Source organism: Rana temporaria, chromosome 7 (genome assembly GCF_905171775.1).
Source record: "Rana temporaria chromosome 7, aRanTem1.1, whole genome shotgun sequence".
Lineage (NCBI taxonomy): Eukaryota > Metazoa > Chordata > Amphibia > Anura > Ranidae > Rana > Rana temporaria.
The window spans coordinates 211,143,194-211,169,849 of NC_053495.1; the positions used below are offsets into that span (position 1 = coordinate 211,143,194).

The window sequence follows — 26,656 nt, forward strand, 5'->3', positions numbered from 1 at the left end:
CCATCGTATCTCTGACTTACACTGGTCCTATCTATGCGCCTCATTCATAGAATCACATACGCATAGATAGGGCTAGATCTGTTACACTGTGTTACACTGTCGGATCTTTTTTTCAATTAAAAATGGCGCCGGGGGCGTTCCCGCTGATTTACGATAAATAATATGTAAATCAGCGAGATACGCAAATTCACGAACGTACGCGGACCCGACGCAGTGTTCTTACGTCGTTTCCGTAGCGGCGTACCCGTCGTATACTTACCCTTTCTTTTATCAGGCGCAGCCAATGTTAAGTATAGCCGGCGTTCCCGCGTCGAATTTGAATTTTTTAACGTCGTTTGCGTAAGTCGTTCTCGAATACGGACGGACGTCGTTTACGTAAGCGTCGAAACCACTGACGTCCTAGCGACGTCAGTGGGAGCAATGCACGCCGGGAAATTTCGCGGACGGCGCATGCGCATTTAAATCGGCGCGGGAACGTGCCGGATTTAAATAGTTCACTCCCCTTAGCCGCGGAATTTGAATTCCGCCGGGGGATTTGCGATCCGCCGCCGCAAGTTTGGAGGTAAGTGGTTTGTGAATTACCCACTTGCCTCCCAAACTTGCGGGAGCGGATCTTAAATCAGGTAGATCGAGCGGATCTATAGATCCGCTGATCTACGTGAATCTGGCCCCTTGTCTCATAAACGATCAATCCTGAGGTACTGACGGTCAATCTAATTTCTTGGGGCCACGAAAATGCCAGGACAGCACAAATACCCCCCAAATGACCGTCCGAGGTGTTTAGTATGAGGCCATGGTGAGTTTTTTTTTTAATTTGTAATTTTTTTGTCACAATGTGTTGGATAAAGAAGAAATTAAAAAAATAATAATTTGGTCACAATTTTTTTTCCGGTGTCACCAGTGCAGTACAGCGTCATCATATAACTGGCAAGGTGGTGATTGGGGACACTGACTGGTGACAGCATTTTTATTTTTATTATTTCTAATTTTATTTTTTTCTAATTATTTTTTTATACAATTTGCTTTTGATACATTGTGACCAACGCAATACGGTGTGACCGCCCTCCCCGAAAAACCCAAATCGCTCTTCAATCAAACGCCGTATCTCCAGATACGCTGCGTAAGTGCAAATATGCGCCGTATCTATGCGCCGTGCCCACAAACTAAGATACACCTAAAAATAGGCTTCATTCCACCGACGTAACTTGCCTACGCCGGCGTATCGTGGGCGCATATTTACGCCGGACGCATGTGGCGCTCCCATTGATTTCCTATTCAAATATGGAAATGAGGGAGATATGCCGATTCACGAACGTAGTTGCGCCCGGCGCATAATATACGCGGTTTGCGTAAGTCGTACGTCCGGCGTAAAGTTATTCCCCATATAGGAGGCGCAACTCATGCAAAGGTATGGACCAGGGAACACGAGCCGTCGTATCTTTTGTCGTTTACGTTGTACGTGAATATGACTAGGCGTAGGTTACGTTCACGTCGTAGGCAGTGATCCGGCGTATCTTAGGGAGTAGTTCCGACGTGATTCTGAGCATGCGCACTGGATGCATCCACGCCGTTCGTTATTCGTATCTTTATGGCGCTCGGCCCATCATTACGACGACTTACGCCTAAGAAACACAGCGCAGATTTGGTGGCAAGTGCTTTGTGAATCCAGTGCTTGCCTCTCTGCGCTGCGCCGGCGTAGCGTAAAAAAGATACGCTACGGCGGCATAAATATGCGCCGATGTATGTGAATCCGGGCCAGACTCTTCCCTGACCTGAACCCAAAACCTGCAACACTCTGTACTACCTCAGACCTTCATCGGCGCCTACACAGAGTTGTTACTTTGTATGGGATGTACCATCAATAAAGCAAGATTGGAGGAGATGACATGTGGACGGCGTCCATCTACAACCCTGATCCCGGGGATCAGGGTGTGGGAAGAAGAGCGGTGTGGTTAGGTGAGCGGGGATGTGGGAGGCAGAGAGGTGTGGTTAGATGAGCGGGGATGTGGGAGGCAGAGCGGTGTGGTTAGGTGAGCGGGGATGTGGGAGGCAGAGAGGTGTGGTTAGGTGAGCGGGGATGTGGGAGGAAGAGCGGTGTGGTTAGGTGAGCGGGGATGTGGGAGGCAGAGAGGTGTGGTTAGGTGAGCGGGGATGTGGGAGGCAGAGAGGTGTGGTTAGGTGAGCGGGGATGTGGGAGGCAGAGAGGTGTGGTTAGGTGAGCGGGTATGTGGGAGGAAGAGCGGTGTGGTTAGGTGAGCGGGGATGTGGGAGGCAGAGCGGTGTGGTTAGGTGAGCGGGGATGTGGGAGGCAGAGAGGTGTGGTTAGGTGAGCGGGGATGTGGGAGGCAGAGAGGTGTGGTTAGATGAGCGGGGATGTGGGAGGCAGAGCGGTGTGGTTAGGTGAGCGGGGATGTGGGAGGCAGAGAGGTGTGGTTAGGTGAGCGGGGATGTGGGAGGAAGAGCGGTGTGGTTAGGTGAGCGGGGATGTGGGAGGCAGAGAGGTGTGGTTAGGTGAGCGGGGATGTGGGAGGCAGAGAGGTGTGGTTAGGTGAGCGGGGATGTGGGAGGCAGAGAGGTGTGGTTAGGTGAGCGGGGATGTGGGAGGAAGAGCGGTGTGGTTAGGTGAGCGGGGATGTGGGAGGCAGAGCGGTGTGGTTAGGTGAGCGGGGATGTGGGAGGCAGAGAGGTGTGGTTAGGTGAGCGGGGATGTGGGAGGCAGAGAGGTGTGGTTAGGTGAGCGGGGATGTGGGAGGAAGAGCGGTGTGGTTAGGTGAGCGGGGATGTGGGAAGCAGAGTGGTGTGGTTAGGTGAGCGGGGATGTGGGAGGCAGAGCGGTGTGGTTAGGTGAGCGGGGATGTGGGAGGCAGAGAGGTGTGGTTAGGTGAGCGGGGATGTGGGAGGAAGAGCGTTGTGGTTAGGTGAGCGGGGATGTGGGAGGCAGAGAGGTGTGGTTAGGTGAGCGGGGATGTGGGGGGAAGAGCGGTGTGGTTAGGTGAGCGGGGATGTGGGAAGCAGAATGGTGTGGTTAGGTGAGCGGGGATGTGGGAGGAAGAGCGGTGTGGTTAGGTAAGCGGGGATATGGGAGGAAGAGCGGTGTGGTTAGCTGAGCGGGGATGTGGGAGGCAGAGCGGTGTGGTTAGGTGAGCGGGGATGTGGGAGGCAGAGCGTTGTGGTTAGGTGAGCGGGGATGTGGGAGGAAGAGCGGTGTGGTTAGGTGAGCGGGGATGTGGGAGGCAGAGCGGTGTGGTTAGGTGAGCAGGGATGTGGGAGGCAGAGCGGTGTGGTTAGGTAAGCGGGGATGTGGAAGGCAGAGAGGTGTGGTTAGGTGAGCGGGGATGTGGGAGGCAGAGCGTGGTGGTTAGGTGAGCGGGGATGTGGGAAGCAGAGCGTTGTGGTTAGGTGAGCGGGGAGGTGGGAGGAAGAGCGGTGTGGTTAGGGGAGCGGGGATGTGGGAGGAAGAGCGGTGTGGTTAGGTGAGCGGGGATGTGGGAAGCAGAGCGGTGTGGTTAGGTGAGCGGGGATATGGGAGGAAGAGCGTTGTGGTTAGGTAAGCGGGGATGTGGGAGGCAGAGCGGTGTGGTTAGGTGAGCGGGGATGTGGGAGGAAGAGCGGTGTGGTTAGGTAAGCGGGGATGTGGGAGGCAAAGCGGTGTGGTTAGGTGAGCGGGGATATGGGAGGAAGAGCGGTGTGGTTAGCTGAGCGGGGATGCGGGAAGCAGAGCGTCTCGAATGGACCCAAAAAGAGATTTGTATTGTTGAAGTGACTAATTTTTCCCGAGTCGTTTGTTACATTGTTTCCAGTCTGAGGCATTAGAAACGCGTTGCGATGGCTCCTCGCTGAAATCTGGCGAAGTCTCCGGCGTCACGTCTGGATCGGATTGCGGATAACGTTTTCTTCTTCCTTCCTAAGCCCGCTCTAATCACACCGTAACTTTCCATCTCTCTCCGGAGGACGCCGTAAAGAATTCCCCGCTCTGCTGTCTGCCCCTCGTTACTTTATTTTATTTTCTTATTAAATACTAAATTTGAAAATTGATGTCAAAATAAAACTAACCAACGCTAACGCATTCCAGATATGAATTTACGGCCGCGTGTCAGCCGGCCCTTCCACAGGCGTGATAAAAGATAACAGCGCCGAGGCTCGCTATGCCCCCCCCCCCCCTGCGCTTCCCACCCAAACCGTGATGGATGTCGGCCTGAGCGTCGTTAAACATGATGTCTGTAGAATGGGGGGGGGGGCAGAGTGAGGTGCAGTCATCACATCTGTCCGCTGCCCCCCCCTATGGAGAATATCACAGAGAGACCGAGACGTGATTCTGGGGGGAATACGAGGTTCAAGGAGGAGACCAATTGTGTATTGAAAATGGGAAGTGAGACCCGAGAGAGAGAGGAAGAGGGGAAGAGAGGGAGAGAAAAAAGAGAGGAGGGGAGAGGGAGAGATAGAAAAGAAAGAGGGGGAGAGAGAGAGGGGAAGAGGGGGAGAGGGAGAGAGGGGAGAGAGAGAAAGAGAGGGGGAGAGAGAGAGAAAAAAAAGAGAGAAAAAGAGAGAGGGGGAGAGGGAGAGATAGAAAAGAAAGAGGGGGGAGAGAGAGAGAGGGAGAGGGAGAGAGGAGGGAGAGAGAGAAAAGAAAGAGGGGGAGAGAGCGGGAAGAGGGAGAGAGAGAAAGAGGAGGAGAGAGAGAAGAGGGAGGGGAGGAGAGAGAGAAGAGGGAGGGGAGGAGAGAGGGGGAGAGAGGAGAGAGAGAGAGAGAGAGAGAGAGAGAGAGAGAGAGAGAGAGAACAGAGATGGAGAGAGAGAGAGAGAGAGAGAGAAAGGAGAGAGGGGGAGGGGAGAGTGAGAGAGGGGGGAGGGGGAGAGAGAAAAGAAAGAGGGGGAGAGAGAGAGGAGGAGAGAGAGAAGAGGGAGGGGAGGGGAGAGGAGAGAGAGGGGGAGAAAGGGAGGGAGAGAGAGAGAGAGAAGAGAGAGAGAGAAAGAGAAAGGAGAGAGAGAGAGAGAGAGAGAGGAGAGAGGGGGGAGGGGGAGAGAGGGGGGGAGGGGGGAGAGAGAGAGGGAGAGGGGGGAGAGAGAGGGAGAGAGGGGAGAGAGGGGAGAGAGAAAAGAAAGAGAGGGGGAGAGGGATGAGAGGGGAGAGAGAGAGATAGGGGAGAGAGAGAGGGAGGGAGAGGGAGAACAGATTGAGGGGGGGGGGGGGGAGAAGAGGGAGGGGAGGAGAGGGGGGAAAGAAGGGAGGGAGAAAGAGAGGGATAAAGAGAGAATGAGAGAGAGAGGGGGGGGAGGGAACAGAGAGAGAGGGGGGAAGAGAGAGGGGGAGAGAGAGGGGAGAGGGGGAATAGATATATAGAGAGAGAGGGGGGAAGAGAGAGAGAAAGGAAAGAGGGGGGAGAAGGAGAGAGTGAGAGGGGGAGGGGGAGAGGGGGAGAGAGAGAGGGAGAGGGGGACAGAGAGATAGGAGAGGCAGAAAGGGGGGAGATAGGGGGAGAGGGAGAGAGAGGGGGAGAGAGAGAGAGAACAGAGAGAGAGAAGAGGGAGAGAGAGAAGAGAGAGAGAAGAGGGAGGGGAGGAGAGAGGGGGAGAGAGAGAGAGGGGGGAGGGAAAGAGAAAGAGAGGAAGGGAGAGGGATAGAGAGAGAGGGAGAGGGAGAGAGAGAGAACAGAGAGAGGGGGAGAGATGGAGAGAGAGAGAGAGAAAGGAGAGAGGGGGGAGAAGGAGAGAGGGGGAGAAGGAGAGAGGGGGGAAAAGGAGAGAGTGAGAGAGGGGGAGAGAGAGAGAAAGGAGAGAGGGGGGAGAGAGAGGGAGAGGGGGAGAGAGAGGGAGAGGGGGAGAGAGGGGGAGAGAGGGGGAGAGAGGGGGGAGAGAGGGGAGAGGGCAAGAGAGATGGGAGAGGCAGAGAGAGAGTGGAAAAGGGGGGAGAGAGGGAGAGAAGAGGGAGAGAGAGACAGCGGACTGCCCGGGATCAATGTCCTACCCATCATCTATATCCAATGTATATAGTACAATATATATAGTTGAAGACAATCGACACTTTACAGATAAATATCAATCCAGAAGAAGAAAATCCAGAATAATAAACAATACAGCGATAAGACAAAGTGCTACATACAGTCCTACTAAGAACTTCAATAATGTCATGTGACCTATAAAGAGTGTAAGCTCCTCTGTACAGAGACTGATGTGGGGGGGAGGGGACATTAGAGTGTAAGCTCCTCTGTACAGAGACTGATGTGGGGGGGGGGGGGACATTAGAGTGTAAGCTCCTCTGTACAGAGACTGATGTGGGGGGGAGGGGACATTAGAGTGTAAGCTCCTCTGGTACAGATGTGACAGGCTGAGTGTTGTGTGGGGGGAGGGGGACACCACTTTCTACTCACATAAGTTTCAGGTCCCAGTCCCCGCAGGTGACGAAGATGGACTTGACGCTGGGGTCTAGGAGGCCCTCCTTGGCCATCCATTCATCGACTCTCTGGAAGACACAAAGGAAACGTCACGTGCAGATTTTGGCTTTGGAGGAGACGCTCGCTCGCGCGCTCGGCACACAGATAAGGACATGTAATCAGAGGAGGCAGAAAATTGTGATCTTATCTCTGACCCGTCCTATAGTCTCTCCATTATTAACAAGATTTGGTGTTTACTGAGGGGGGGCACAGCGAGGAAGGTCACAGGACTCCTGGAAATCCTGCGGGCACAACACAGCCTCTTATCATAACTTACTGTGATATTATCGAGGACTGACCGGCGGGCATTGATCATCCGCGTCCGCACATCATTCCTACATAACCGCGGTTTATCAAGGTTAGTCTGCGGTGAGACGCCGGCTCTCCTTCTATAGACCACCGTTTGGGGGGGGGGGGGATCAGTTTCCTTTATTACAAGTAATAAAGAATAGAAACCCTTATATTAAATTATAACACCCCCACACTGCCAATCTGCAGCAGATGGAAGGTATGGAGCCGCAAGAGGTGGACAAAGTCATGTGACCTCCCACCCCTCCCCCACCATCTTCTCTCCAATAATTTACTCCACCCAAAAACAACGCCACCCCCCCCCCCCCCCGTGTCAAGTCAGATAGAGTTCTTCCCAACACGTGGGAGCAGGGCCGCCTTTAATGCAGGGCAAAGGGGGAAGCTCATTGTTGTGGGTGCCCAAAGCAGCTGTCCCTTGAGCCAGCGCTGCCCGCGAATAGTAAAGTATATTCGGGGGGGGGCTGTTTGGGGGCAGGAAGATGCCCGGGGTCCAAATAATATTAAAAGAGATGCATGGGATTTATTTTATTTTTTTTATTAATTTTTATATATTTTTTATTCATTTATTATTTTGTTTGGGGGCAGGAAGATGCACAGGGTCCAAATAACATTAAAAGAGATGCATGGGATTTATTTTTTATTCAGGAGGGGGGGGCTGTTTGGGGGCAGGAAGGTGCCCAGGGTCCAAATAAAATTAAATTAAAAGAGATGCATGGGATTTATTTTATTTTATTTATTCATTCTTATATTATTTTATATATTTTTTATTCATTTTTTATTATTTTGTTTGGGGCAGGAAGATGCACATGGTCCAAATAATATTAAAAGAGATGCATGGGATTTATTTTATTTTATTTATTCATTTTTATATTATTTTATATATTTTTTTATTAATTTTTTATTATTTTGTTTGGGGGCAGGAAAATGCCCGGGGTCCAAATAATATTAAAAGAGATGCATGGGATTTATTTTATTTTATTTATTCATTTTTATATTATTTTTATATTTTTTTTATAAATTTTTCATTATTTTGTTTGGGGGCAGGAAGATGCCCAGGGTCCAAATAACATTAAAAGAGATGCATGGGATTTATTTATTTTTTTATTCAGGAGGGGGGGCTGTTTGGGGGCAGCACGATGCCCAGGGTCCAAATAAAATTTAATTAAAAGAGATGCATGGGATTTTTATAAAAAAATGTATTTAGGAGGGGGGGCTGTTTGGGGGCAGGAAGATGCCCGGGGTCCAAATAATATTAAAAGAGATGCATGGGATTTTTTTTATTTTTTTTATTCATTTTTATATTATTTTATATATTTTTTATTAATTTTTTATTATTTTGTTTGGGGGCAGGAAGAGGCAAAGGGTCCAAATAATATTAAAAGAGATGCATGGGATTTTTATTTAATTTTTTTCAGGAGGGGGGGGGGCTGTTTGGGGACAGGAAGATGCCCAGGGTCCAAATAACATTAAAAGAGATGCATGGGAATTTTTTTTACTTACCCAGGTGGATGCGGCTTCACTCCGAGGCTGCATCTGTCCCCTGCCGGCTCTAAGTCCGAGAAATGAGCGATCTAACACCGCCGATCGCTCGGTTCCCTAAGAAGAGAGCTAGTGACTGTCACTCACCGGCTCTCTCCTCCAGCTCACTGGGCTGTGGAGGGGGGCGGGAGCAGCTCACTGAGAGGCTGAGCCAGGTGCTGGCCCAGGCACGTGGGCGGATCCCGACAATGATGTCGCAATCTTGCCCCCGAGCCTGGACCGGCTCAGTAACGTCAGCCGATAGCCAACGTCAGCCCCGCTGTCTGCTGAAAACGGGTCACAGGAGTGCAGAACTAAGTACACTCCAGTGATCCGCAGAAGAAGTGAGCTTTGGCTGTACTTCTCCTTTAAAGACGGCTCTGCATGGGAGGTACCAGGGAAATGTAACCTATCTCTGAAGGACCTGTACACGGCTGATCCGTCCCCCGCGGGAGGACACAGCGAGAGTAACAATGAAAGTGTCTCCGGTCTCAACACTCACCTCCAGAACCTGGCTGAGATTCGGCTGCCCATCCACCATCTCCTGGATGATTCCTGTGAGCTGCAAACACAAAGGGACCAGAATTAGAAACAATCCAAAGACACGGCGTGGGGCACATTTCATGCGCAAAAACGTTACGTCTTATTTTATGAAACGACACAAAACTGCTATGGAAGAAGCTGCCGTTACCCGTGAGGGAGGTGGCTGTCAAAACCAGCCAATGAGGGACATTCACACCAAAAAACTCCTGATGAAGGGGCCTCTCCTGAAACACGCTGGATAACAACACAAAATCCCTGATGAAGGGGCCTCTCCTGACCCCCAAAACACGCTGGATAACAAAACCAATATCCTTGATGAAGGGGCCTCTCCTGACCCCCAAAACACACTGGATAACAACAATACCCCTGATGAAGGGGCCTCTCTTAGCCCCCGAAACACACTGGATAACACTAATCTCCCAAATGAACAGGCCTCTCCTGATCCTCAATACGCATTGGATAACAACAATACCCCTGATGAAGGGGCCTCTCCTGACTCCCGAAAAACATAAACATTGGATAACACCAATACTCCTGATATATAGGCCTCTCCTGACCCCAGAAACGCATTGGTTAACACCAATACCCCTGACGAAAGGGTATCTCCTGACCCCCAAAACACACTGGATAAACACCAAAACCCTGATGAAGTGGGAATTTCATGACTCTGGAAGTGCTTTGGATAACAACACCAACTCCTGACCCCTCCAAATTCATTGGATAATCACATGATGATGATGATGGGGGCGTGTCCTGCATGTGGAAACATGGTAACTTCACATATGGAACATTCAGGATTAATTTAGTGGCATTCACGGGATATGAGAACTCGTATTTTGGGGGAGGGGCTCCTTCCACGCGTTTCCATATTCCAATCCAAAGTGTTCTTGAAGAACCTCCAGTAACCGGGAGCTGCCTGTCTAGAGCTCAAAGTAACACTACTTCAAATAATAGACCTATTGGGAATACGGACATATGAACCAATGGGAGAAAACGCAACGTGCCGGGAGGGAGCAAGTACTCTACTAGGGTTGTCCCGATACCGATACTAGTATCAGTATCAGGACCGATACCGAGCATTTGCCAGAGTACTTGTATTCGGGCAAATGCTCCCGATGCTTCACCCGATACTTGTACTGTCGGCGGTGATCAGTGTGTGGGGAAGTTACAAGCACCGATCACCGCTGTATAGATATAAGAGTAATTTCTCCGCTTCTCTCTACACCCCTCCCCCCGCGGCTTTCAGCTGCTTTAAAATCAGCGGTGATCGGTGCTTGCAACTCCCCCACACACGATCACTGCTGACTGTCCCTTGTCCTCCTCCATTTTGCTGCAGTCTCCCTCCCTTCATGTATCCCTCCGTGTCCCCCGCCGTGTATCTCTCTCCCTCCGTGTCACCCCGTGTTTCTCTCTCCCTCCGTGTCCCCCCGTGTTTCTCTCTCCCTCCGTGTATCCCGCCGTGTATCCCGCCGTGTTTCTCTCTCCCTCCCTCCGTGTATCCCTTCGTATCCCCCCGTGTTTCTCTCTCCCTCCGTGTCCCCCGTGTTTCTCTCTCTCTCCGTGTCCCCCCATGTTTCTCTCTCCCTCTGTGTATCCCACCGTGTATCCTGCCATGTATCCAGCCGCGTTTTTCTCTCCCTCCAAGTCCCCCCCCGTGATCCTCTCTCCCTTCGTGTCCCCCCCGTGTTTCTCTCTCCCTCCGTGTCCCCCCGTGTTTCTCTCTCCCTCCGTGTCCCCCCCCCGTGTTTCTCTCTCCCTTCGTCCCCCCCCCCCCTGTGTTTCTCTCTCCCTTCGTGTCCCCCGCCGTGTTTCTCTCTCTCCCTCAGTGTCCCCCCCCGTGTTTCTCTCTCCCTTCGTGTCCCCCGTGTTTCTCTCTCCCTCCGTGTCCCCCGTGTTTCTCTCTCCCTCCGTGTCCCCCCCCGTGTTTCTCTCTCCCTTCGTGTCCCCCGCCGTGTTTCTCTCTCCCTCTGTGTCCCCCCCGTGTTTCTCTCTCCCTCCGTGCCCCCCCCGTGTTTCTCTCTCCCTCCGTGTCCCCCGCCATGTTTCTCTCTCTCCCTCCGTGTCCCCCCCGTGTTTCTCTCTCCCTCCGTGTCCCCCCCCTGTGTTTCTCTCTCCCTTCGTGTCCCCCGCTGTGTTTCTCGCTCCCTCTGTGTCCCCCCGTGTTTCTCTCTCCCTCCGTGTATCCCGCCGTGTATCCCGCCGTGTATCTCTCCCCTTCCATGCTCCTTCTCCACCCCCTGGAACTGTCAGGATGGAGAGCGGGGTAGGAGCTGGTAAATCCGGCTCCTTACTGCTCCGAATAGACAGAGACGGTGATCACTCTTGTCTATTCACATAACTGAAACATTGTAAACTGTGATTACAATGTTTCAGTTTATGAATGAAGAGAAGCCGCTGTCTTCTCTCCATTCATTTTCAGCGCAGCTGATGCTGCTGAGAAAGGGACTGGGGAACATGTGTCCCTAGTCCCTTTCCCTGTCTCAAAGGGGAGATGTCAGAGGTCTGTTAAGACCCCTGATATCTCACCAAAGCCCCCCTAACAGGGCTGAAAAAATAAATAATAAAAAAAGAATAAAAAAAAATTATTGTAGAAAATAAAAAATAAAAAACACACTGACACGGTTCACCCCCCCCCCACCCTCCTTAAAAAAAAAGAAAGCATTATAAATTAAAAAAAATTGTAAAAAATTAAAAACAAATTGTTAAAGATAAAAAAAAAAACTACTGACACATGTGCCGCTGTCACATGAGATAAAAAAAAAGTATCGGTAATCGGTATCGGCGAGTACTTGAAAAAAAGTATCGGTACTTGTACTCGGTCTTAAAAAAGTGGTATCGGGACAACCCTATACTCTACACACCTGGAGTGTCTATGATAGCTCATACATGTGTTGCCATTCTGATGCTGGATAATAAAGTTTTATGTTTTTGACCTGGGTGGCTGCCTCTTGCACGGGTCGTGGACATCCCTGTGGTCTCTTGTGTGCGCATTCACTGTCCCTGTTGCCCCATCTGGGGTCTAGAGGTCTGAGGAGATGGTATCTATTTTAAGGTCTCCGGCTTATGTTTAGTGGGGACACATTTGAGATATTAACTCTTGAAGATTTGCAGAGAACAAATTGAAACGCGTAGGGTTGCCGTTTGCAATACACTAGGCCATGGGCGTCGAATTCAATTTCATGGTGGGCCGCATTAGCCTTATGATTGCCCTCAAAAGGGCCGGTTGTATCTGTAAGATTAGATGTCCAGAGCATCCCCTCCCCTTACATTGGATGTCAAGAGCCTCCCCACCATCAGAAGTTGAGTCCCCCGCTCTCCCTTACATCACAGTGCACCCCCCTTTGCTTATGCTGCTGCTGGGAAGAAGCTGGATGCATTGCTTGAAAGCAGAAAGTACAGGGTCTAGAATAGGACCAGAGGAGGGCAGGAGAGGTGCGAGGGCCACATTAAATGGCCTGGAAATTTCGGCCCGCGGGCCTTGTGTTTGACACCTGTGCACTAGGCAGTCCTTTCGGCCTGAGTTAGCCAAATGTCCCCGCCCCAAAAGCGCAAAAAAAAGCAATGTGACATGACGGAGGGCCAGTGAAACCTCCGTTGGGTCCCAAACCCATAGGTGGCCCATCATCAGGAGCTCCTTGCACCAACAAACTTCTGGCCAGACAAATACAGCCCCCCCATCTAATTGGTCGCTCCAGACGCAGGGCTCCGTCCTCGGCCAGGGTGGAAGACCCCTACAGTAAAAATTGGTCTAAGCAAGCCAAATGCCCCCCCCCCCCACCCAAAAGCGCAAGAAAAGCAATGTGACGTGACGGAGGGCCAGTGAAACCTCAGTTGGGTCCCAAACCCAAAGGTGGCCCATCATCAGGAGCTCCTTGCACCAGCCAACTTCTGGCCAGACAAATACAGCCCCCCCCCCCCATCTGATTGGTCGCTCCAGACGCAGGGCTCCGTCCTCGGCCAGGGTGGAAGACCCCTACAGTAAAAATTGGTCTGAGCAAGCCAAATGGCCGCCCCATCCAAAAGCGCAAGAAAAGCAATGTGACATGACGGAGGGCCAGTGAAACTTCAGTTGGGTCCCAAACCCAAAGGCGGCCCATCAGGAGCTCCTTGCACCAGCCAACTTCTGGCCAGACAAATACAGCCCCCCCCCTCTGATTGGTCGCTCCAGACGCAGGGCTTCGTCCTCGCCCAGGGTGGAAGACCCCTACAGTCCGCGTCGAAGATTAATCTCCTGCCCATCTCAGCAAAACACACCAAGTTCGTTGGTTCTCCAGCAGCGCCGTTCCCCGCCCCCGTCACCCACCTCGCAGTCCCGTTTATTAACTCACAATGCAGGTTTAATTAATTGGAATGAATTCCACAACTCAGACTTAAGGGCAAACTTATTTTCTGCTAATGACTAACGAGGAATGGTAATAAATACCTTTCAGGGAGAAATGTTAATTAAAACAAGAGAGAGGACGCTCCAGGATTTTCTTTTGCAGTTCATTAAGTCATTAAATGTGGAACATAAAGGAAAGCAGGTTTTGCCGCTGTAAAAAAATCAGCGCAGATCCGGGGCGTGGGAACGCCGGGTTACGCCAACCGTGGATGGGAAGTTGTTTTTTTTTAGTCCGCGCCGATATCTGAAAACGGTCACCTGCGCCAGGCAAAGTTTTATCGCGCCGTTTTATGGACAGATTTCAGGTCTTCAATAAAAACAAAATTATGGTCAAACATCTGCGCGTCTCGCGGACGTCTTCAGCGGCACAACGCTGTTTTTTTTAAACTGTTTGCTACCTAAACAAGCCGAGCCAATAAACCTATAATAATATATATAGATCTGCTTATATAAACAGGTCGTCAATAACCTTCATAAGTCAGTATATAAAATGTTGGGTGAAAAGTTCGATCCTTCTCTTCACACAGCGACTTGTCCAATGAGGGTGGAGGATATAGACAACTGGCACCTTTAAGGCCCAACTCAGAGAAACGTCGACATTTTCCCTCTGCAGTGGGGCTGAGCCTACACCGAAAGGGTTAATTGTCTGTTAAAGTCTGGGGGGGGGGGGGGGGGTTACCCATCCGATCCGCCATGCTGTGAGACTGGCCTACGACTTTCCCCTACACTCTATGATCTGAGGTGCTCCAGACCAGTGGTCTCCAAACTGCAGCCCTTTGCTTGTTTTTATCAGGCCCTTGAGGTACCATGTCATCCACTGATACCAAAAAATGGGGCATAATTCCCCCCCACTGACACCAGTGAATGGGCACAATTCCTCTCAAAGACGCCAATGATGGGGCACAATTTCTCCCAATGACGGGGCACAATTTCTCCCAATGACAACAATAAAGGGGCACAAATCCCCCCCCCCCCACTGATACCAATGAATGGGCATATTATTCTCAATGACACCAACAATTGGGCACAATTTCTCTCGAAGACGCCAATGATGGGGCACAATTTCTCCCAATGATGGGGCACAATTTCTCCCAATGACACCAACAATGGGGCATAAATTCCCCTCACTGACAACAATAAATGGGCACAATTCCTCTCATAGACACCAATGATGGGGAACAATTTCTCCCAATGATGGGGCACAATTCCTCCCAAAGACACCAACAATTGGGCGCAATTCCTCTCAAAGACACCAATGATGGGGAACAATTTCTCCCAATGATGGGGCACAATTCCTCCCAAAGACACCAACAATTGGGCGCAATTCCTCTCAAAGACACCAATGATGGGGCACAATTCCTCCCAAAGACACCAACAATTGGGCGCAATTCCTCTCAAAGACACCAACAATTGGGCACAATTCCTCTCAAAGACACCAATGATGGGGAACAATTTCTCCCAATGATGGGGTACAATTTCTTCCAATGACACCATCAATTGGGCACAATTCCTCCCAAAGACGCCAATGATGGGGCACAATTCCTCTCAAAGACAAAAAACAATTGGGCACAATTCCTCCCAAAGACACCAATGATTGGGAACAATTTCTCCCAATGATGGGGAACAATTTCTCCCAATGATGGGGAACAATTTCTCCCAATGATGGGGAACTATTTCTTCCAATGATGGGGAACAATTTCTCCCAATGATGGGGTACAATTTCTTCCAATGATGGGGTAAAATTTCTTCCAATGACACCAACAATTGGGCAAAATTCCTCTCAAAGACGCCAACAATTGGGCACAATTCCTCCCAAAGACACCAATGATGGGGAACAATTTCTCCCAATGATGGGGAACAATTTTTTCCAATGACACCAACAATTGGGCACAATTCCTCCCAAAGACACCAACAATTGGGCACAATTTCTCCCAAAGACACCAACAATTGGGCACAATTTCTCCCAATGATGGGGTACAATTCCTTCCAATGACACCAACGGGGTGCCCTAAACTTTCCAGTCACTACTGGAAGAATATGAAGCATTTTCCTTCACTGCCTGATGGGACGTTCTGTGAAGCTGTGGCCTGCAGATCCCACCACTAACACATCCAACCAGTACTGTAGATCATTAGCTAAGGGGAATATTCATGGTTCTGTTATTAGAGAATGGAAGACGTGCGCTGGGGTCGCAGGTCCTGGATCTATTGCGATTAACAAACAGACCGCCGCTGTGCTATGACGGGAAATCTTCCTTTTTGAATGACAGAAACAAATCAATTCTCAATCACACAAACTATTTGTCATGGAAAATCTCTGATAGAGGATGAAGAATGCGGCTCACTCCGGAAAGCACCAGCTGGCAGCTACAAATTTACCCCGGCAGAGCCCCCGTCACGGGCAATGCTAGGACGTGTCACCACCGGGCCAATCTGAAAGAAGATATGACACCTGAATTGGAATTCACGACATTGAAATGGAACACCAGCAAAAAAAAAAATCAGGTTTCGAACAGCCAACGTAAAGAATAATTTAACGATTTTGTATTTTAGGGGCAGCACAGTAGCTAAGTGGTTAGCACTTCCACCTATCGGCATCCAGGTCGCCGCTTTCAATCCCAACCATGGCACCACCTGCCTGGAGTTTGCATGTTCTCCCTGTGCCTGCATGGGTTTCTCATGACAGATTGAGGACAGAGGGGGACCGAGAGGCACGGACAGGGACTGAGGAGCACAGAGGGGGACCGAGGAGCACAAAGGGGGAGCTAGAAGCAGGGAAGGAGGCCGAGGAGCATGGAAGGAGACCAAGGAGCACGGAAGGAGACCAAGGAGCACGGAAGGAGACCAAGAAGCAGGGTAGGAGACCAAGGAGCACGGAAGGAGACCAAGGAGCACGGAAGGAGACCAAGGAGCACGGAAGGAGACCAAGGAGCACGGAAGGAGACCAAGGAGCACGGAAGGAGACCAAGAAGCACGGTAGGAGACCAAGGAGCACGGAAGGAGACCAAGGAGCACGGAAGGAGATCAAGAAGCATGGTAGGAGACCAAGGAGCACGGAAGGAGACCAAGGAGCACGGAAGGAGATCAAGAAGCACGGTAGGAGACCAAGAAGCACGGTAGGAGACCAAGGAGCATGAAGAGGGACCAAGGAGCACGGAGAGGGACAGAGAAGCACGGAGAGGGACAGAGAAGCACGGAGAGGGACAGAGAAGCACGGAGAGGGACAGAGGAACACAGAGAGGGACAGAGGAACACAGAGAGGGACAGAGGAACACAGAGAGGGACAGAGGAACACAGAGGGACAGAGGAACATGGAGAGGGACTGAGGAGCACAGAGGGGAACTTGAACACGGTGGGGGAATGAGGAGCACGGAGGGGGACAGAGGAGCACGGAGGGGGACCGGAGTATGGAGGTGAACCATGGAGCATGGAGAGGGACCGAGGAGCACAGAGGGGGAACCGAGGAGCACAGAGAGGGACCAAGGAGCATGGAGAGGGACCAAGAAGCACAGAGAGGGACCAAGAAGCACAGAGAGGGACCAAGAAGCACGGAGAGGGACCAAGAAGCACGGAGGGGGACTGGAGCATAGAGGGGGACTGAGGAGCACGAAGGGGGACCGAGGAGCACAGAGGGGAACCAAGGAGCACGGAGAGGGACCAAGAAGCATGGAGAAGGACCGAGGAGCACGAAGAGGGACCAAGAAGCATGGAGAGGGACAGAGGAGCATGGAGAGGGACAGAGGAGCATGTAGGGGAACCGGAGCATAGAGGGGGACGGAGCATGGAGGAGCACGGAGGAGCACGGTGGGGGACGGAGGAGCATGGAGGGGGAACGAAAAGCACGGAGGGGGACCGGAGCATGCAGGTGGACCAAGGAGCATGGAGGGGGACCGAGGAGCATGGAGGGGAACCGAGGAGCACGGAGAGGGAGCAAGAAGCACAGAGGGGGAACCGAAGCATAGAGGGGGACAGAGGAGCAAAGAGGAAAAATGAGGAGCACGGAGACAGACTGGATCATGGAGGGGGACGGAGGAGCACGGAGGAGAACTGAGGAGCACGGAGACAGACTGGAGCATGGAGGGGGACAGAGGAGCACGGAGGGGGACTGGAGCATGAAGGGTGGATCGGAGGAGCACGGAGGAGGATGGGGGGGACCGGAGCATGGATAGGGATCGGAGCATGGAGGGGGACGGAGGAGGATGTGGGGGGATTGGGGGGGGGGGGGTACAATCACCGATTTCCCTGTATAGATTTCAATAAAGCAGCTGAAAGCCGGGGGGGGGGGGCGGGAGAAGCGGCTGTGATCGGCTTTATTGAAATCTATGCAGGGTAACTCCCCCCACACCGCCGTACCAATCACCCCTGACTGTCCAGTTATCGGATTAAGCATCAGAGCATTTTCCCGAGTCCAGGTATCCATACCGACACTAGCTTCAGTAATCAGTGCGACCCAACAGTAAGCGCCTGTAATAAATAAATAAAATAAGTATTTTGCAGCTCCTAATTTCTAGACACCCCCTTTACCAGACTACCGTGAAGAGGTATCATCTACCGGCTTGTGACACCATGGAGAAATAGGCAACGTTTCCTCTTTTCCCGGGGTCTCCTGCAGGCCACCAGGGATTACGGCTTGGCGATGGTGGAGGACAACCTGGTCCATGAAAGGCCACCAACAGGCAAAGAAAGAAACTTGAGGCTAAATCGTACCAAAGAGATCTCTACTTCTGTCCACCGCTCTGTGGCGAGAAGACGAGGCGCGAGGAGGAACAAGGCGGCTTAAGAAGACGAGGCGCGAGGAGGAACAAGGCGGCTTGAGAAGACGAGGCGCGAGGAGGAACATGGCGGCTTAAGAAGACGAGGCGCGAGGAGGAACAAGGCGCGAGGAGGAACAAGGCGCGAGGAGGAACAAGGCGGCTTCTCTGGAAAACACTTATTAAGGTGTTTGGAGAAACGGTTTATTCCATAAAACACACACACGTTACAAGAACTGGAGTGCCTCTTTTTAGGTAGAACTTTATTTTACGAGGCGGGAGTTATGGGGTGTAACTGACACCGCAAACGTGTCTCCTGGCTCCGAACCAAGGAAGTTCCCGGTTTGGACAGGTAGCAGAGCAGCTGTGACATGGAATCCACAAGGTCACCGACCCGCGGGTTACACTGTCGTGGTTTACATTAATGAGTAGAGCAGACGTAATGCAGAAGAAGGTGGGGGAGGAGGAGAAAGGTGTCAATGCCGCCCGCACAGCTGACTTCATGGCCTCAAAAGCCGACTCAGAAACGCGGCGTAATTGGCGTTAACCTTTCCAGCTCAGGAGAACTTGCAGTTCGAGGCTTAGGAGAGTTTCTACAAATGAACACCTAATAGGACAGGTGATCCAGCTGGAAGAGTTCATATGTTGCCTACAAGCCCCCAACCCCCCCACATGGATCTACAGTTCCTTGTAGAGTGGTGGGGGGGCAGAGAACAAAAACCTAAACCAGACCGGCTGCAACAGGCTACAGTTACGGCCAGTGGCGGCTGGTGCTCAAATTGTTTGGGGGGGCGCAAACGAAAAAAATAAAACAATTGCAGCCTCACTGGGCCCATCAATTATCACCAATGTGCCATGCCATCAAAACGCAGCCACTGTGCCATGCCATCAAAACGCAACCACTGTGCCATCAAAACGCAGCCACTGTGCCATGCCATCAAAACGCAACCACTGTGCCATCAAAACGCAGCCACTGTGCCATGCCATCAAAACGCAACCACTGTGCCATCAAAACGCAACCACTGTGCCATGCCATCAAACACAGCCACTATGCCATCAATTGTCACCACTTTGCCATGCCATCAATTGTCACCACTTTGCCATGCCATCAATTGTCACCACTTTGCCATGCCATCAATTGTCACCACTGTGCCATCAATTGTCACCACTGTGCCATGCCATCAATTGTTACCACTGTGCCACCAATTGTCACCACTGTGCCACCAATTGTCACCACTGTGCCACCAATTGTCACCACTGTGCCCATCAATTGTCACCACTGTGCCATGCCATCAATTGTTACCACTGTGCCATCAATTGTCACCACTGTGCCATGCCAGCAATTGTTACCACTGTGCCATGCCATCAATTGTTACCACTGTGCCATGCCATCAATTGTTACCACTGTGCCATGCCATCAATTGTTACCACTGTTGCATCAATTGTCACCACTGTGCCATGCCACCAATTGTCACCACTGTGCCCATCAATTGTCACCACTGTGCCCATCAATTGTCACCACTGTGCCCATCAATTGTCACCACTGTGCCCATCAATTGTCACTGTCCAGACATCCATCCACCTCGGAGCTTTATATTATAACCTGCTGGGACTTGTAGTTCTCCATCATCTCCTGGGGCTCAGGTGCATGCAATCCACCATATTTGTTCAGTTTTTCTCACTGCTGGGACTTGTAGTCCTATAGATGGTGGATTGCATGCACCTGAGCCCCAGGAGATGATGGAGAACTACAAGTCCCAGCAGTCTAAATACAATAACAGGCTCCAAGGTGGATGGGTGGGGATCAGGCAGTGCACCGCTGTCCGCTGATGACCTAATGGGGCGATAAATCAAATCAAATCCATTTTGAACTGAATTCTGTGGCTTGGCTGGCTTAGCTTAGCAGCGCCAGCTCCGCTCGGGCAGTGTGAACTTCAGAGAAAGTGGGGGGGAGGAGAGGAGACTTACACAATGACAGGACTCGGAGTGAACTAGCCCTCCCCTCCCCCCCTAGTTCACTCCGAGTCCTGTCAGTGTGTAAGTTCAGTGACAAGCAGAAGCAGTAGCCCCCCTCCCCCCCCAGTTCACTCCGAGCTCTGTCATCTAAGTTCAGTGACAACTGACAAGCAGCAGCCCCCCTCCCCCCCCCACCCGGAGTTCACTCCGAGTCCCGCCGCCACACTCCGCTCCGAATCAGCAGTGTGCACTCGCAACAGCTTCCGGTTCCCCCCCCTCAATGTGCCGATCAGACGTCTGATCGGCACATTGAAGTGGGGGGGGGGACCCGAAGCTGTTGCGAGTGCACACTGCTGATTCGGAGCGGAGTGTGGCGGCGGGACTCGGAGTGAACTCCGGGTGGGGGGGGGGAGAGGGGGGGCCGCTGCTGCTGCTTGTCAGTGGCAGTACTAGCGCCGACTCCGCAGAGAGAAGTATTCAGCTGCGGTGGGGCTCGGTGGTGGTGGCGGGGCTATCAGGCAATGGATGCGGGGGTGCTGCTGGTGCTGGCGTGGGGGAAGGAGCCGGTCTGTTCCTTACCTTCAATGGTTGGCGCCGCTCCTCTATGATGCCCCCACACGCGCTCCAGATATCACCAGAACACCGGAAGTGATATAATATTAATGGCACTGCCCACTGACCTCTCCTCCGGTCCCTGCCGAGCCAATCCCATGACAAACCCATGCATTCTAGCAAATCAAATGACAGTGGGAGTGTGTGCGGGCGCACAGCTTGCGCCCTGCACACGCCCTAAACACGGGCAAATCAGCTTCCAAGCCTGCGATCAGCTGATTGCAGGCTGGGAAGCTTCCCATAGACCGCCGCATGTCCGGCGCCTGGTCACTCTTAAAGTGACATTTAACGGCATGGTTACGGCTCATTTACACCCAGTAGAAGCCCAACTCATTAGTACCCTCGTTCGGCAGATCCCCAGCTTATTAGTACCCTCGTTCAGCAGATCCCCAGCTTATTAGTACCCTCGTTCAGCAGATCCCCAGCTTATTAGTACCCTCGTTCAGCAGATCTCCAGCTTATTAGTACCCTCGTTCAGCAGATCCCCAGCTTATTAGTACCCTCGTTCAGCAGATCTCCAGCTTATTAGTACCCTCGTTCAGCAGATCTCCAGCTCATTAGTACCCTAGTTCAGCAGATCCCCAGCTTATTAGTACCCTCGTTCAGCAGATCTCCAGCTTATTAGTACCCTCGTTCAGGAGATCCTCAGCTTATTAGTACCCTCGTTCAGCAGATCTCCAGCTTATTAGTACCCTCGTTCAGCAGATCTCCAGCTCATTAGTACCCTCGCTCAGCAGATCCCCAGCTTATTAGTACCCTAGTTCAGCAGATCCCCAGCTTATTAGTACCCTCGTTCAGCAGATCTCCAGCTTATTAGTACCCTCGTTCAGCAGATCCCCAGCCTATTAGTACCCTCGTTCAGCAGATCTCCAGCTCATTAGTACCCTCGCTCAGCAGATCCCCAGCTTATTAGTACCCTCGTTCAGCAGATCCCCAGCCTATTAGTACCCTCGTGGATGGGCATTGATCAGCTGCATTGATGGGCAATTTTGAGGCTACAGATGGGCATTGATCAGCTGCATTGATGGGCAATTTTGAGGCTACAGATGGGCATTGATCAGGCTGCATTGTTGGGCCTGACCATTATTTTGCTTCAAAATTCTTTATTTAAAATGTAATTTTTTTTCCAGAAACGTCCCTCTTAAAATGAAGGTGCGTGTTATACGCCGATAAATACGGGCATTTCACAGGTGTTCTGAGAATTCTCAGGAAAAATACTTGCTGAGCAAAATTCTGAAGGAATCTCCCAAGCTTTGGAAAAAAAATTCCTCCAATGCTTAAAAACCCAACAGAAAAATCTTCTGTGGTCTGGAAACGCTCTAATTATCTGGATGTTGTGAACTTGTATAGAAGAAAAGAGCCAGAAGAGAGTGCAAGTTCCCGGGCAGGGAGGAGGGGGGAAGTTGTCACCCGCCGAGGTCCCCTGTCACCTATCAGCAGATTTTAGTACGATGGTCAGTGGAAGGGATTTACGAGGCAGTTTTATCAGCGGATAAACGTTCTCCCTGCGCCCGTTCCATCAGATAGCGCGGCCCCGGCCGTCCTCTCAGACAATGCAAGCAGTAAATCTCGGACTTACTCGGGCAGGTGTTGCCACAAAGCCCCCTTACTGCCTCTTAAAGCAATTCGGCCCAAGTGTAGAGAGGAAGGGATCAGGGCTCTAAGCCGGCCTAATGCCATAAGCTGGCAATCTAGAGGCTCAGGAAGGAGCGGTGACACGTATATCATGTTAACTGTTTGAAGGCCCCACACTGAAGGGAAAAGAAGCATTGATGACAAAAGATACAACGTTTTCCAAACACTCAATGAAATCCGTTCCAGCGATACCGCTTCCCGTGACCGATGCTGGGAGTTTACGCCGCGCTTACCGAAAATAAACTCAAAAGTTCTCAGGAAGACCGAAGAATTTTTGCAAAGAAAACGGAATAAAAATTTCCGTTGCTTCCAAAATGTATCAGAAATCGTTCTCTAGCATTTGTACTTTAGAGTTCTCACCAATGACAGTCCGGGTTTGACACATTTGGGGGGGGGGGATTTACTAAAACCGGAGAGTGCAAAATCTGGCGCAGGCTCTGCCTAGAAACCAATCAGCTTCCAGTTGTTTTTGGGCAAACATTCATTGAGGAAGCTGAAGTTGGAAGCCGATTGGCTGCCATGCACAGAGCTGCGCGAGTCTGGCTAAAATGAGAATCACAATTTTTTTGCTTGGAAGATAAGATGACGATTCTCTCGCGATTCTCGCGGCGTAACATCTTCTTTCACATTAACCGCTTAACGACCGTCGCATGTACATGTACGTCCACAGAATGGCATGTACAGGCATATGGGCGTACCTGTACGTCCCTGCCTTTCCACGGGTCGGGGGTCCGATCGGGACCCCCCCCCCCCCCCCCCCCAGTACATGCGGAGGTCGGAAATCCTCGGGGAGCGATCTGGGATGAGGGCGCGGCTATTCGTTTCTAGCCACCCCCTCGCGATCGCTCCCCGGAGCTGAAGAACGGGGAGAGCCGTATGTAAACACAGCTTCCCCGTGCTTCACTGTGGCGGCGTATCGATCGTGTGTTCCCTTTTATAGGGGGACACAATCAATGACGTCACACCTACAGCCACACCCCCCTACAGTTAGAAACACAGATGAGGTCACACTTAACCCCTGAAGCGCCCCCTTGTGGTTAACTCCCAAACTGCAACTGTCATTTTCACAATAATCAGTGCAATTTTATAGCATTTTTTGCTGTGAAAATGACAATGGTCCAAAAATGTGTCAAAATTGTCCGAAGTGTCCGCCATAATGTCGCAGTCACGAAAATAATCGCTGATCGCCGCCATTAGTAGTAAAAAAAAAAAAATTTATAAAAATGCAATAAAACTATCCCCTATTTTGTAAACGCTATAAATTTTGCGCAAACCAATCGATAAACGCTTATTGCGATTTTTTTTACCAAAATATGTAGAAGAATACGTATCGGCCTAAACTGAGGAAAAAAATGTTTTTTTTATATATTTTTGGGGGATATTTATTATAGCAACAAGTAAAAAATATTGCATTTTTTCCAAAATTGTCGCTCTATTTTTGTTTATAGCGCAAAAAAAAAACGCAGAGGTGATTAAATACCACCAAAAGAAGGCTCTATTTGTGGGGAAAAAAGGACGCCAATTTTGTTTGGGAGACGCGTCGCACGACCGCGCAATTGTCAGTTAAAGCGACGCAATGCGGAATCGCAAAAACTGGCCGGGTCCTTTACCTGCCTAAAGGTCCGGGGCTTAAGTGGTTAATTGAGGAAGCTGAAGCTGGAAGCCGATTGGCTGCCATGCACAGAGCTGCTAGAGTCTGGCTAAAATGAGAATCACAATTTCTTTGCTTAGAAGATAAGATGGCGATTCTCTCGCGATTCTCGTGGCGTAACATCTTCTTTCACATTAAAACAAAAACAAATTGGGCGAACTTTCCTGTATCTTTTTTATTTTTTATTCATTGCAGTGAATTTCTTCTCAAAAAAATGCATTTGAAAGGCCGCTGGGCAAATACAGTGCGACATAAAATATTGTACAATCGCCATTTTATTCTCCGTTACAATGTATATATAATGTTTGGGGGTTCCAAGTAATTTTTCCGTATATACCCGAGTATAAGCCGGCCCGAGTATAAGCCGGCCCGAGTATAAGCCGGCCCGAGTATAAGCCGGCCCGAGTATAAGCCGGCCCGAGTATAAGCCGGCCCGAGTATCAGCCGAGGCACCTCATTTTACCACAAAAAACTGTGAAAACGTATTGACTCGAGTATAAGCCTAGGGTGTCCATCTGCATGCCTCACTGTGTCTCACTGTGTCCTATATAGTAGGACCCGTATAGTATGTATATAGTAGGATTGGTATAGTATGTATATAGTAGGACCCGTATAGTATGTATATAGTAGGATTGGTATAGTATGTATATAGTAGGACCCGTATAGTATGTATATAGTAGGACCCGTATAGTATGTATATAGTAGGATTGGTATAGTATGTATATAGTAGGATTGGTATAGTATGTATATAGTAGGACCGGTATAGTATGTATATAGTAGGATTGGTATAGTATGTATATAGTAGGACCGGTATAGTATGTATATAGTAGGATTGGTATAGTATGTATATAGTAGGACTGGTGTAGTATGTATATAGTAGGACCGGTATAGTATGTATATAGTAGGATTGGTATAGTATGTATATAGTAGGATTGGTATAGTATGTATATAGTAGGACCGGTATAGTATGTATATAGTAGGATTGGTATAGTATGTATATAGTAGGACCGGTATAGTATGTATATAGTAGGATTGGTATAGTATGTATATAGTAGGACCGGTATAGTATGTATATAGTAGGATTGGTATAGTATGTATATAGTAGGACTGGTGTAGTATGTATATAGTAGGACCGGTATAGTATGTATATAGTAGGATTGGTATAGTATGTATATAGTAGGACCCGTATAGTATGTATATAGTAGGACCGGTATAGTATGTATAGTATGTATATAGTAGGACCCGTATAGTATGTATATAGTAGGACCCGTATAGTATGTATATAGTAGGATTGGTATAGTATGTATATAGTAGGACCCGTATAGTATGTATATAGTAGGATTGGTATAGTATGTATATAGTAGGACCCGTATAGTATGTATATAGTAGGATTGGTATAGTATGTATATAGTAGGACCCGTATAGTATGTATATAGTAGGATTGGTATAGTATGTATATAGTAGGATTGGTATAGTATGTATATAGTAGGACCGGTATAGTATGTATATAGTAGGACCCGTATAGTATGTATATAGTAGGACCAGTATAGTATGTATATAGTAGGACCGGTATAATATGTATATAGTAGGACCCGTATAGTATGTATATAGTAGGACCAGTATAGTATGTATATAGTAGGACCGGTATAATATGTATATAGTAGGACCCGTATAGTATGTATATAGTAGGACCCGTATAGTATGTATATAGTAGGATTGGTATAGTATGTATATAGTAGGACCCGTATAGTATGTATATAGTAGGATTGGTATAGTATGTATATAGTAGGACCCGTATAGTATGTATATAGTAGGATTGGTATAGTATGTATATAGTAGGATTGGTATAGTATGTATATAGTAGGACCGGTATAGTATGTATATAGTAGGACCCGTATAGTATGTATATAGTAGGACCAGTATAGTATGTATATAGTAGGACCGGTATAATATGTATATAGTAGGACCCGTATAGTATGTATATAGTAGGACCAGTATAGTATGTATATAGTAGGACCGGTATAATATGTATATAGTAGGACCCGTATAGTATGTTTCTCAGTAGGACTGATCCGCTCTCCTCAGTAGATGTTATGCCGTTCTCTGATGAGCAGACATTGATGTGGAGACCCCCCCCGCCCCGCGTGTTCTGTGTAGATCGGCGGTGACACGACTCCGATCTCTGAACACAAAACATCTTCTACAAATTGGCCCCGGCGGAAGCTTTCTCCACCAGTGAGGTCGGGTTTACACGCCGCTACAAGCAGCCGCCCGGTAACTACAAGTGTCCTGACCTTTTCCTCTTCACCAACAACAAGCCGGATAATCCCGACAATCACTCCGAGACTGAGGTGACCTTTCCCTGCGGCGGCGGGCGGGCCGTGTTCCGTGTCACACCGCGCTGATCTACACGGCCGTGCAACAAACAAATGTTTATCTCATTATACTAAAGGTTCATCCGAGAAATAATCAAATATTAGGCTACTGAGCCCTTCACATAGACACTGCACACCATATGACCAAAAGTATTGGGACGCCGGCCTTTACACATACCCTATAGTGTCAAAAGTATTGGGACGCCGGCCTTTACACATACCCTATAGTGTCAAAAGTATTGGGACACCGGCCTTTACACATACCCTATAGTGTCAAAAGTATTGGGACGCCGGCCTTTACACATACATACACTATAGTGTCAAAAGTATTGGGACGCCGGCCTTTACACGCACATGCGCTTTAATGACATCCCAGTCTTAGTCCGGAGGGTTCAATATTAACCACTTGATTACCGAGTCTGTTTTTCAGATTCGGTGTTTACGAGACTAAAACAGTTTTTTTTTTGCTGGAAAATTACTTAAAACCCCCAAACA

The 26,656-nt window shown here is 49.8% G+C and overlaps 1 protein-coding gene across 1 annotated transcript in view; it reads right to left on the bottom strand.

Moving 5' to 3' along the window:
• Positions 1-6,343: 6,343 nt before the first annotated feature.
• The window catches only part of ERI3 (ERI1 exoribonuclease family member 3), an 81,468-nt gene continuing 61,155 nt past the window's right edge, over positions 6,344-26,656 (bottom strand). The window contains exons 4-5 of the mRNA XM_040360956.1: positions 8,761-8,820; positions 6,344-6,460 (exon numbers count right to left, since the gene is read on the bottom strand). Coding sequence (XP_040216890.1) covers positions 6,365-6,460; positions 8,761-8,820 — 156 coding nt within the window. The 3' untranslated portion in view covers positions 6,344-6,364. The remainder of the gene's footprint in view (positions 6,461-8,760; positions 8,821-26,656) is intronic.